General features: G+C 39.2%; 1 protein-coding gene across 8 annotated transcripts in view; it reads left to right on the top strand.

The window, feature by feature from the left end:
- Positions 1-13,564, top strand: part of TENM2 (teneurin transmembrane protein 2) — a 1,251,785-nt gene that overhangs the window by 304,859 nt on the left and 933,362 nt on the right. For all 8 annotated transcript variants that reach the window (XM_043596358.1, XM_043596374.1, XM_043596352.1 and 5 more), the window contains exon 3: positions 248-547. In XM_043596358.1, coding sequence (XP_043452293.1) covers positions 322-547 — 226 coding nt within the window. In that variant the 5' untranslated portion in view covers positions 248-321. The remainder of the gene's footprint in view (positions 1-247; positions 548-13,564) is intronic.

Here is a 13,564-nt window from a genome sequence, read left to right as displayed (position 1 = left end):
CAAAACATGAATTATTTTACTACTCTTTTTTCTCAAAATGTATTAAACAGCAAAATAATTAACTTACTGTATCAAGTCATTCTATTTAGGCTGATTATTTCAATATATATTAAGCATTTGCAAAAAGAGATTGTGTGGTCTGACCACATTTCCTTTTTATGTTTTTATCTGAGTCAGAGCATGAGTCAAAACTGAAGGAAGCATTTCTTATAATCACAGTCTTGTTGTTTTCCTTTGATGTTTTTAGGTGGCCAAGTGAAAAGTACCAAAACTTTGGCCTCCCTTTTCTGAAAGCATCGGCTCTCTGTCAGATCCGGGATAATGGACGTAAAGGACAGGCGACATCGCTCTCTGACCAGGGGACGGTGTGGCAAAGAGTGCCGCTACACAAGTTCCTCCCTGGACAGCGAAGACTGCCGTGTGCCCACGCAAAAGTCCTATAGCTCCAGTGAGACTCTGAAGGCCTATGACCACGACAGCAGGATGCACTATGGAAACCGAGTCACAGACCTCGTTCACCGGGAGTCAGATGAGTTTCCAAGACAAGGTATGTAAAGCTGACCTCACTGAGTTGCTCTGAGCTGCCTTACGTTTTTGACTTGTACAGTTGTGCGTCGATCACTGAGGTTGGTAAAAACCGAAGCACGGCCTGCTGGCATCATCTCCCCATTAGAGTTTAGTGTAAGAGAACAATTCTTTCATCGACCTGTATCAGAATCCTGTGGGAATTATAGAAGTGCCTTTTTTGTCCTGGACACTGTATTCCTTGACAATTTGGTGGTTACTTTGGAGCCCCAGAGTAGCAGGTTTTGATAGATGAAATAAGGTACAGCAAAGTCTGGGCTCCATAAGGAGTAGTCCCTTAGTCTATCCTGAATCCCTGTCCTCAGGAACAGAAAATTAGCTGTGGTTTTTAAACTGTTTTTTGTTCCTTTCCCTTGAACCCGCCCCCATACAAACTTCCCAGAGTCCACATTTCTACTGTTTTACACGTTGAGCTTCTCAGATTCTGTTTGAACAAATGGTAAATTGATTATAACATATTCGAACCTCCCCTATCCTGTGTAATATATAATTTCTTTCCACCTCATATGTGGTGTTAATCTTGAGTTATGCATTTGTCTTTCGGTGTCTCAGAGCATAGGTGAACTGATGTATGTTATTTAACCAATTCCACATATATAATTCTCCCTGCTACTTACACCAACTCTTATTTGTCTTACAGTATTTTGATTTCTTAAGGGAGGAGAATATTTTTCTCAAGTGCTAACAGTTGGCATTCTCTTCATATCCAATATCCATGAGGAAGTTTGTTATCACTTGTCAGGGGTTGCTGTAAATGTATGGATATATAGACTAAAGCATAAACAGTGCTGAGAGGCAGTATGGCTACGTTGACTCACTAGCTCCATGTCTTCTGCTTTGTGTACCAGCCTTGTCGTGTTTGATTTACATTAACAGCTTAGCAAAATCACAAGTGAATACACAAAAACACAGTGAATGAGCTGGAAGGTTCACTTGACCAGTACCAAGGGTGAAGGCCCTGCCTGCTAGATTATAGCATCATTGCTTATCACATTGATTCTTTTTTTTTTTAATTTTTTTTTCAACGTTTATTTATTTTTGTGGTAGAGAGAGACAGAGCATGAACGGGGGAGGGGCAGAGAGAGAGGGAGACACAGAATCTGAAACAGGCTCCAGGCTCTGAGCCATCAGCCCAGAGCCTGACGCAGGGCTCGAACTCCCGGACCGCGAGATCGTGACCTGGCTGAAGTCGGACGCTTAACCGACTGCGCCACCCAGGCGCCCCTGATTCTTTATTTCTTGTTTCATGTTCTGTTAGTGACTGTTACAGCTAATTTAACTCCTCATGAGATACTTCAACTTGTGTCTTAGTTCTTTAGGACTGCTGTAACAAAAGATCATAAGCTGGTAGATTGTAAACAATAGAAATTTATTTTGTATATGGAGGATAGGAAGTCCAATGTGCTAGCATATTTAATTGTCTGGTGAGAACTAGCTTCCTGGTTCATTGACAGCTGTCTTTTCCTGTGTCTTCACATAGCTGAAGAGGGCAGGGGGAGTTTTCTGGGTCATCTTTTATAAGGGCACTAAACCCATTCATAAAGGTTCTATCTTCATGACTCAATCACCTCCCCAAAACCCCACCTCCAAATACCACTGGGGATTAGGTTTCAATATAAGAATTTGGAAGGGGTGTGTGTCACAAACATTCAGTCATAGCAGCTTTGAAATTCTATTCCTGGTAGAAAACACCATGCATGTGTATTTTCTCTCTGTTACACACATACCATCACACAAATACACATACATACACACATGCATGCATGCGCACACACACACGTAACGCAGTGGTTATTCTAAAACACATGTTCTCCTATGGTCCCATAGCCTACCTCCAGTTTTTATATTTAACAGAATATTTTAAAATTCAGCATAGAAACAGTTAAAATTGTATTTTCACTGCAATTGTAGACTTTGCAGGATACAATTTTTATTTAATCTACACTCTCGTTTTCTGAGTTATCTTCATGTAAATAAAGCACACTTCAAACAAGGGGTGGGTTACTTGAAAATTGCTCTGTATCACATGTCTTTGATCTGTGAGTAACTTCAACAAATGTTTTATTTCACTGAGTTGTCTCTTGACCCCAAAGTGCATGAGTGGGAATTGGGGGAAAATATGAAAAATCACAGCTTAATTAATTAAGGGAGTGTTCAGATTTCCAGTATAGTATAATAGGACCCTTATTTGTTATTTCCAAGAGCATCTCTAATACAAAACACAAATATTCTGAAAGGTGATGCACATTCAGCATGGTTGAAAGCCTTTCATTTTCTGCTGTATTTTTGGTTTTATTTATAGTGTTACTGCATACACTCTTGTTTCTTATGATTCTGTGCTGAAATGTAGACCCTTTTTCCTTAGTCTCATTAAAGGTGCATCCTGGTTTCTGGATCATTGTGCAGTGAGCTGTAGATCCTATATTATTGTTGAATTGTGGATTGTCCTGTCACCTTTTCCCTTATTAATATTTACATAAAATGAAATCAAATGCTTGGGATTTTATGTTCAAATATACCTTTATTCTTCCTGTTTAATCTTGTTCCTCTCCATTGATAATAATGGAAGTTGCTTGGCCATATCAAACTCATAGCTTTGCAATTAACAATTCACACATGCCGTGTGTTGTTATTGAGCCCATATTTGTTTGTGTAATGTGTTTGCATGAATTAAAAACTGTGCAGGCCAAAAGTAGAAATGAAAAGGCATTGGAAAGTATTTGCATATGCAAGTGCAATTCCTTCTGAAGACATCTATGAATTTATGCATGAAAGTGTAGTCAGAGTCTGAGTGGATCTACTTTGATGGGTTCTAAAATTGAACTCAGGAAGTAAATAAGCACATATTTAAAGAGAGGAAGAACAGGAGATACAATCTGGTGAGCATCACATTCAACGTGAAACTTAGCTACTACAGAGAGGGTTAAAATAAATTTTACTCTCAGCAATAACAATAATTTTTAAATGTCATGCATTTCTCATTTTATTTTCTTATTCATGAAATCAAAGAGCAGGATCATTTCAGAACTTATTAGCCTAGAGATACATTAGCAAGGATCATGGCGGGATCATCTCCTGTGGTATTCTTATTTAAAACCCAAGACACTGATCATAAAACAAACATGCTTCTCACATTCAAGCAAGTTTGGCAAACACAGTTGGATGACTCTTCCGTTGCTCAGAGTGGAAAAGAATTGCCAGCTAGTAAAAGTGATGTGGGGCCAGGGTCAGACCCTGTCCAGTTCCCCTGCAAGTATCTGCAAGTATCAAAGGCAAGAAGCTGCCAGGTCCCAGCAGGAGAGATAGGCTAGATGTTCCCATGAGAAGCTTATGGAAGCTCTCATCAAATTATATCTTCTTTGCTTGCTTTCAGCACAGAATCAGCCTCTACTGCTAAGGAGAGACAATGCAAATTACCTGTCTGGCCTCTATTATTCTGGATCCTCCTGGTGTGAAGGGTGAAAAATGCTGACCTTAGGTCTATGGCCATTGGAGTAATTAGTAATTAGTAAATGACTAATTCTGCACTGAATAGCACCCTAGTAGTCTGAGAGTTAATGCACCTGACAAAACTGACCAGTGGTCTGATCTCTGGTTAGACCTAGCCCCAGGATAACCTGTGAAATAAATGCCACTTTAAATAATGAAGGTCAGCCAAGTGCCCAGGCAGATTGTCTGAGCTTGTTCTTTGGGACCCTGACGTTAAGGTGTAGAGCAGCACGACACACAAGACATTTCCCCGTGGCTTGGGAGCCTAAAGTTAGACCTGAGCTCTGCTTTGCATATTTATGTGCCTGTGACTCTGGTCCACACTGTATGTCTCACCATTTTCAGGTGTATTAAACATGATCAACAAGAACAACAAAAGAATAATGGCTGATGTTCACTGAGCACTTTTTATATGTTAGATGTCAGTCTGAGAATTTTGCTTATATTGATTCAGATAATGTTCAAAACAATATTGTGAAGTGGATTCTATTAGTATCCCCTTTTTCATGGATAAGGAAGCTGAAGCATGGAGAGGTTAAATAAATCATCCCAAGGTCATAAATGTAGGAATTGATGAAGACAGCGTTTAAATCCAGGAAGTTGGATTCAAGAGCTATGTTTGGAACTTGAGCCACGGTGTTTGATCACCTCCCAAATAAGTAAATAAATAAACAAAAATAAGGCATTAAAGCCTAAGTCAAAAGCTATGGTGTTCAGTTTATAAAACTTTTAAATATCGACACCTTTAAACATTTCTGACTACAGGAACTACAGCTGCTAACGTTGATTGAATGTACAATGAACAAGACCACCAGCTCTGATGATATATATTCCTATTCTCACCCATTTGCCTCCATTTCCATGGCTGTCCCAGACTCCCTGCGAGTGTGCCCACTTATACTAGCCCTCCACCACTGCTGTAGGAAAAAGTTCCTGCTGTCAGAATGTGTGCTAGGCTGTCTGCACCGATTCTTGGCCCTCCCCTATAGTCATCACCTCTTTGCACAACCTCTCAACCTGGAACACTAACCAAGAAAGTTGTTGCTATCTAAATGATATTGCTCAGGTAAGCAGAACTGACTGGTTTCTATGCTAGGCAAGGCCCAGTGGGCCAGAGAGTTCAGCCAGGCTTCTCATGGCTCAAAAAGCCTTTCTTTCCAGTTAGTAGCTCTCAAGTCTCTTGAGAGGGGGCCGAGATTGAATTCTTTCTCTGCATCTCGGGCTGTCTCTTTGGGTCAAGGTTGAAGAAAGAATTGGGGGAAGATTGGATTTTTGAAAATATGCTTCCATCAGTTCTCTCAATCGGTTCTAGCACAGAAATCACTTTCACCTACCCTTTGATGCACTGAAAAAATCCATAAAGACATAAACACATACATTTTAGGCTAAGTTTGATTTTGGTAGTTTATAAGCCAATTTTCTTTCTTGTGGTCTTTAAAATAATTCAGGCAATATGTTTTACTCTGTGTAATTTGGCATAGCATAAATTTAACCTGTGCTAATGAGTTAAAAACTCACTAATAAGCTAAAGTGTTACCTGAATTCATTCAATCAGTGTATAGAAGAGTTGTTGAAATACTCGGGAAACCTGAGAGCATTTCTGCCTGTATCATTGTCTTAAAGTAGTTATTTTTCCACTGCACCCAAAGCAACAGTTAGAAAGATTCTGTTTTGAAAACCCTAGACCTTTACCTACAAAGAACATGTTTTAAGTTTTAGTGAAGTTCAAAAGTTTGTCAGGTGAGTATTTGGAAGGCTAAAAAGTACCTTGAAAAGATTGCTTTTAATTTATTCATTTATTCTCCCACCTCTAGGCAGAACTTCTTTTCATAAACTCAGCTGAGAATAAAATGCTGCTTCTTATTTTTTGGCTGTGTTGTTGAGTTGTTTTTTTTTTTCTTTTTAGGAAAAGAGAATCTATAACCGTTCAGTGTAATATGATCCATTGTCTCCTTGCTGACTAACTTGAATCCTTTTAGCTTCCTTTGAGAGGCATAGGGGAGAGCAGTTAAGAATGCAGACCCACAGCTAAACTGTATTCCAGTACTGATGGGTTCCATTACTGTGAGCTTGATCCAGTTCTAGAACATGGACTCTCTAAATCCTATTTTCCCCCTCCATGAAAGTTCCCACCATTATAGTTATTGGGATCATTATGATTATGCATTCATCATTCTATGGATGCTGCCGGTATTTTAATAGGCACTGAATAAATGCTGGTGGTTATCATGATTGTCATTTTAAGCCTGTTGCCAACAAAAGTGGTCATCATCTGGTCTCCGCCTCTCATAATATTTCATGCAAGAGAAATATTTTTTGCCTCAGATTTGTTTCTTATGACTTGTAAAAACTCTGACATCTTCAAATCCAGAAGTTTTCTTCCAGTCATTGATAGAGCGTGTTTGACTCCCTATATGCCATAACTTTTGCTACCAAAGATGAACATAACTCATACATTATTTTCTTATTTTTAGAAAGGAAGGAAAGATACCATCTAACAACTGTCAGCTGATGCCAACACACTGTAAGAGAGTTGCTAGTCAGACAATTTTACAAGTGAAAGAAAGAAAGAAAGATGCTCTAAGGCAGTGTCATTGGATACAAGCTTTTTTTTTTTAATGATGTTCATTTTATGGCATATAAATGTGAATTTTAGGGCTAGGTTTAATTAAGAGAAGACTTTATCCGTATAAACTCTAGAGAAAAGTAATCCATTGTCATCACTCTATGTCCTTGTCACCTAGTGATTCCGTCTCCTCTGGATTTTTCTTTATTGTAGTTATTGCTCTTCTAGGATTAAATATATATATTTCAAACTATACTCTTTATGTTTGCCCAATTATTGTCCTTTAAACAGTTCTCTATTGTCAACCCCGCGTTCAACTTTAGATCTAACTTTTTTTGAATTGTATTTCTGTTTTTGCCCTTTTTCTGTGGTAATTCTCCACTTTCACCCTTATCCCTCCGCTTTTTCTTTTCCATGGCACTTTCTCTATAACACTCTAGTTCATATAACTTCAACATTCACTGTTTCCACTCTGCAAGGCTTTTTCAGTTACAAGTGAATGTAAGTCAATATTCCTGCTGAAATGAGCTTATGCAAAAAATACGATGCTTTGTCTTATATCCCTGGAGAATCTAACAATGCTTACACATACCATCTCTTATTTCTCATTCTCTATAATTGTCTTTATTCCTTGGAGATATGTATTTGAAGATGTCTGATGATAACCCCACTCCCATATTCTCTGCCCTCTGTAACGTCACTGGAAAGAGTGAGATTCAGAGAAATGGGGCATGTGTCACTCGGATTTTACCTGGCCATGTTTTAGACTTAAGCCTACTTTGTGCTTGGAGATAGCTGTGGTAAGTGGCTCCTAAAGCTGGTGGAATGAATTCCAAATAGGAAAGTCTGGTTCTGATATCATGAGTGGGTAAGGAATACTAACTGGCCTTATAACAAATGCTCCCTACCCTGCTAATGCTCAAGTCTAAGATAAATGGTCTTTCCAAGTCCATTTCGACTTTTCTAACTGCTCCTGGAGTATGTCTTTTGAAATAGTCCAGTAAGAAACTTAATTGTCTTTTCCTCAAAATCTGTTTCCATTTTTATATCCTAGCTTTTGGTAACTAGTTTCACAACTCTTACATTTTGGTCTTCCAAGAAGTCTCTATCTTTTTTTTTTCTTTATATTGATATTCACCAGATTATGATGGTTATTCTTTCTTATCTTTTTGTCTAACTTCCTCATTCCATGTTAAGTGTCCAGCATTTCAAGACTGGAAAACTACTTCAACATTTAAATTGCCTCCTTCCCTTAGTCCTTTCCCTGACACTTTTTTTTTTATATCGTAGATAGTATTGCATTTCTAAAACATCACCCTGTTTTTGCCCCTTTACCCTAATTAAATATATTTTGTGGTACCCATGAGGCAACTGTGTTAGGTTATAGAGTATAGTAATGAATAATGCAAACATGGTCTGTAAGCACACAAAGCTTGGCAATCTTGGAGAAGAAAGATATAATAGACATGTACCTAGATACTTCTGATAAACACCACAAAAGAAAATAGCGTCTGGTTCTGAAGTGGCATCTAACTCAGAATTGTGCATCAGGAATGTCAGAAATTGTGACAGCCTTTCATACACTTGAAGGATAAGGAGTTGGATGCTCAGAGTGGCAAGAAGGAGTTTTCAGGCAAAAGATAAGGCATATGCAAAGGTCCAAAAATGGCAGAACTTGGTCATTCCAAGAATCTAAAAGTTCAGGTTAGCTGAATGTGGAGTGGGGACAAATGAGCTAGAGTGGTAGCATAAAACCAGGTCATGAAGGCTTTTTGAGGAGATAATTCTGGCTTCTGTTTCCAGAATATATTACAGAGAGACAAGACGTTCAGTGAAGTAGATTAGGAGAGTGTATTTCATTGAGGCAAGAGAGTTTAATAGTCTGAACTGGAATAATGGAGATGGTTTGAAAAATGTTGTGCTACAAAGATTGTTGACTTTTTAGGACACTGTAAAATTAGAGGCAGCTATATTGTTTTGGAACTCTTGGGCATTGACTGCTTTCTTCTCCTGCAAAGAGAATATTACCTTTTTGATGTTGAGTTTACTTAAAGATACAGGAAAGGTCAATGTTTGTAAATAAGCCCTTAAATGTAAGTGCATAGATTGTTAGTTCAAATTCTCCTGGAATGGTTACATAAGCCTGTAAATAAGCCCTTAGATGTAAGTGCATAGATTGTTAGTTCAAATTCTCCTGGAATGGTTACATAAGCCTAAGCATAAAAATGTAACATTGCTACAAGAATTTGGATTTTTTTTTCCCCTCAACATTTTTAGGTGCCTGCTTATGCAAAGAGTAGCATCAGCAGCAGACCACCTCCTATGGATACAGGGCAAGTAAAGTACAGAAAAAAAAAAAGCATCATGCTCTACCCACCTCTTTTCCACATGATCACAATACCTTGTTTGTTCTCTATCTTTGGCTAAATAAATAAAAAAAAAGCTCATAGCATGTGTGTGGGGGCATGTGTGTGTGTGTACAAGTGAGTGTGTATTTTATTTCTGCCAATTGATAACTTGACTAGCCAAGCTGAGGATGTTTAGAATGTGGGATCAAAACTTTCTGGCAACTGATGGGACAAGCAAGGTGAGGGAGAGAAGAAGATTCAAGGACTGAAGTTTCTGGTTATGGCAACTGTCCAAATGTTAGTACTAATCACTGGGGTTTTGAAACAGGGGATGAGCTGGTGTGTAGGTAAAGTTAGTATGTGCAACTGTGGACCTTTTGAGTTGGAGGTGCCCTTAGGCCATGCACATGTAGATGCTTAATAGGCAGTTGAAAGTACAGCTCTAAATTCTGCTGAGAGATTTGTGCTGGATAGAGATTCAGGAGTTGACAGCTAATAATGTTCATGGGACTCAGTGTGATCATCCAGGAAAAATGTGCAAGGAAAGAAATAAGAAGCTCACATAGGAGCACAGCTGATCAATGGACAGGAAAAAGAAGATCATCCAAACAGAGTGGGGAGGGAGGAACTTACTTTGCATCCTCTACTCAGTCTGAACTTGACCGACTCTTCCAGGCATAAATAAATAAAACAGTACTAGTTTTATTTCCCACTCCCCTACTCAGAGTTGGCCTCCTTTTGAACCCCTAAATCAGAGATCACAAAGTTAATGCACACAGGCATACTTAGCCCCTAGATTTATTTAGCTGGGCTTATAGATTGCCTTAAAAATTTTGAATCCAGTGCCTGTAGCCAGTCTATTCACATTCCTCTTTGCCACAGGCCACATCTCTTGCCTTTTGTCTTATACCAGTTCTCCCCTTTAGTCATTGACTTTACATACCCGACCCCAAAGGCTCTAATGATAGCAAATATAGTGTGTACTTCCTATGTCCATTTCTTCTTTGTAGAATACATATCTGCCCATTCCAAATATTTTCTTCACACAAGGCTTAATGTATAGACCACTTCTTTGGTGAAACCTCTGCCATCTGATCTCTGGTGGCCCTTCACAAGCTCTTATTATTACTACTATCCTCTGTATGGGTGACTCAGCATACCCAACCCATGGATTTCTGACTCCTGTGAATAGAGAGATAAACAAAGTGCTCTGCAGTTTTGTGCAGTGACTCATGGATGAAACTACAAGAGAATTTATTCTTATTAGTGGCTTGTTTCCTGTTCCAAGAAAAAGAATTTAAAGCACAGTTCGGAAAAGTAACTTAAACATGTGGGTTGTGTGTCTGTCCATCATGACAGTATCCAATCCCACATTGTGAAATGCCAGCTTGCAAGAGTTTTCTGCAATGCACTCTGACGCTCACATATTGAATTGCATGAACATTTGCTTTTTGTGAGTATCATGGTAATACTATCAGCTTTTCCACGCTGGTGCCACATACTGCGTTTATGCCTCTGTGGAGACCTGTGTCATATGTGTAGGAGGCCTTTGGTGCAGTGTGATCTGTGACAGGATGTAATTCCAACTGGAAGCTTTAGAGAAACTGCTGGGAGAAATGGAGTAATTGCCAAAGTCGGACTCACCATGCCTTACAGTCTGGGTCTGGGAGTGGTGCTGCCCCACCCACTGATGAATCATCCCACTGATATTATCAAAGGAGACATTACATTTTCAGTGTCATGTTTTAGGTTTATAATTTAATTTTCAGCTCTGGCAATTCTAGAAGCATCCCCAGGGACGTATGAAGAGGAGGAGGCTGGTGTGTACCCAAAATGAATTCGTGTTCATTTCTTGAGCACCTTAATTGGCATGCATATCTCACAAGCCCTCTTTCTCTCTCTCTGCTGCAGCCAAACTCCCTTGTACCAAGATACTCAATATTCCTCCTGCACTGACTGCTTTCCTTTCCACTCAACCTCAAGTCAGATCTACTTTAGTAATAAATCTCTGCTGGGAGCCATCAGAACAAATACTGAGTGTGCACATAGATATTAAAAATAAGTGCAACACAGACTTATTTAATAATGTCCAACAGTCTTTTATAATATTTGGAGTATTTTCCCAAAGTTACAATGAGCATTATCTTTAATGCATTTTTTTCCAAGATAGAATGATCTTTTTGGGAATAAGAAAAAAAAAAAAAAAGAGAACAAATCAGATGGGCTCTGTTGTATTCCCAGCTGAACCTGTTATCCTCCTTCCTTTTTAGGTCTTTTTCTTTGGCCAGAGCCACAAAATGTGAAGCTTCTCTTTGTTCACCCTGATTTATGAATAGTAGGCATTGGGCAGTTGCTATCCCAGTGGGATGCATTTTATTTTAAAAATAGTTTGAAACACTTCCTTTTAAATCCCTCCACGTCTACAGCCACCTTGACTGTATAATACATGTTTCTCAGTTCGTCCTTGTACAGTTAAAGTCCATTTCACGTATGGGAATTAAAGCACAGAATTTACTTGTAGCACTTTGAACTAAAATGTTGAATTTATTTAGAGAGTAATTCCAGTGGATTAAATATATTTCTATGGATCTGTTTGCTGGAACATTGATAGAAAGGAGAAATACTACTTCTTATGTCCTCAAAAAAAAAAAAATCCAGTCAACTTTAGGATGAATATCCATAGCCAAAACAAAGTCTTCTCAAAATGACTGTAAATTCAGGTGACACTACCAACTTTAAAAATACCTCTGTTCACCTGACAGCCTTGGGTTCAAGTTCTTCTTAGTTTACAGTGACAATTAGGTGAATGCTTATACTCTGACCCCCATTTGTATGTGATGCAAAAGCCCTGCCTGGAGATGACCCACTTAACACTTTCTGCTTCACAAACCCAGAGACTGAACAGCAGGGAGCCTACAGCAAAGTGCTGAGTTGTCTTAGCTGAGCAGTGAGGGGACAGTGAATGTGGCCACAGAACCCTGCCATTTCTGTCTCTGAATCAGGGGAACCTCATTAGATGCTTCTGGGGAGTTCTGAAAAGTTCCCATGCTCAAGCCCTTCCCAGGACTAATTAAATATGAATCACTGGGGGGTTGTACTCGGGTATCAATATTTTTATATAAACATCTCAAGGGGTTGAGTGTAACTGGACAAACTCTATATAGAGTATAACCATTTCCTTGGTAATTGATAGCATTTCAAACATACAGGGACTCATGCTTAGCATAGTGACTTGGAATCTCACTTTTTACTCAAAAGCCCATAATTCTAGTTTTAGTCAAGCTTCCTAATTCTTAGAGGGTTTTGCTTAGTAAATGCCATGTAATGAGGAGCTCATTGCACAGGATTTCCAAACCAGGAATGAGCAGGCATCTGCTCACTGTGTCCCAAGTATTGCACATCCTCGGTTGCCAGCATCCACCTCTTTGTTCTGAGTCAGAAGAAGCAAGTGAACCAATTCTTTTAGCCTTCCTACTTCTCTTTTTTAAAATTTTTTTAACATTTATTTATTTTTGAGAGACAGAGAGAGAACATGAGTGAGGAAGAGGCAGAGAGAGAGGGAGACACAGAATCCAAAGCAGGCTCCAGGTTCTGAGCTGTCAGCACAGAGCCTGATGTGGGGCTTGAACTCACAAACATTGAGATCATGACATGAGCCGAAGTCAGACACTTAACCAGCTGAGCCACCCAGGTGCCCCTAGCCATCCTACTTCTTATCTGACATTTGGTTAAACATTAAAAGTGAGGATTTAATTTGAGCATCTGGCTTGGCATGTAGCACGTAATCAATTAATTATATCAATGGATCTAACATCCTCACCATCAAAGCAGTAATGGTGATTTGAAGCCTACTATTGGAAGAAACACCATCAAAGTATGTTTATTTTGAAAGATGAAGCCAGTGAGGAAAGATCATGTTAATGGTGGGTCCCTACTTGCTTTTCATTGTGAATATTTGTTAAGTCTAGGAATAGTTCAAGTAAGTGTGAAAAGTCCAACATTCATAAGAGAACACCAGTAAGAAGATTAAGGAATGAAGCAAGCTGTGTTTTCAACTGTGTATCATGGGGGATACTGTCCCAATTTGGATTGTGTGTGTTCAGGCAGTGCCTTTCAGCTCTGGAAGTTTGGTGCCTTTGGAGAATTCAAGTCTAGATGTCACAACTTTTCAAGAAAATGAGAAATCTGGATCTTTTTCTCCATAAAATCCTCAGGTGTTAAATGTTGTTGTAATGTACTCTTGGAGCACGTTAAGTAAGCTCTACACAGCATGCTGGCTTTTTTCCCCACCCTGGAATTTTATGATAATAAGTTGCTGAATGCCCTTGAGGATGAAGACAGTCAAGTATAAGCAATCCCAGAATTAGCACCCATGGAGCCACCTTGATCAGTGGGTTCAGAAGTCAGTGGATAGGAACCTGATGATATATGCTTCTCTCCTTCATCTTGAAAAACACAGCCGAAGGCTCCTTGGAAGGTTCCAGCACCACCAATACCAGGTACCCACAGCAGTGGACAAGTCTATCACTCTTCCTTATATTGGCTCCCCCTTCTGCCTGTCCTGTTTTCACCCCGT

This window comes from Prionailurus bengalensis, chromosome A1 (assembly GCF_016509475.1).
Source record: "Prionailurus bengalensis isolate Pbe53 chromosome A1, Fcat_Pben_1.1_paternal_pri, whole genome shotgun sequence".
Classification (NCBI taxonomy): domain Eukaryota; kingdom Metazoa; phylum Chordata; class Mammalia; order Carnivora; family Felidae; genus Prionailurus; species Prionailurus bengalensis.
The sequence above is the reverse complement of the archived record's forward strand: the minus strand, read 5'-3'. Positions and strand labels throughout refer to the sequence as shown.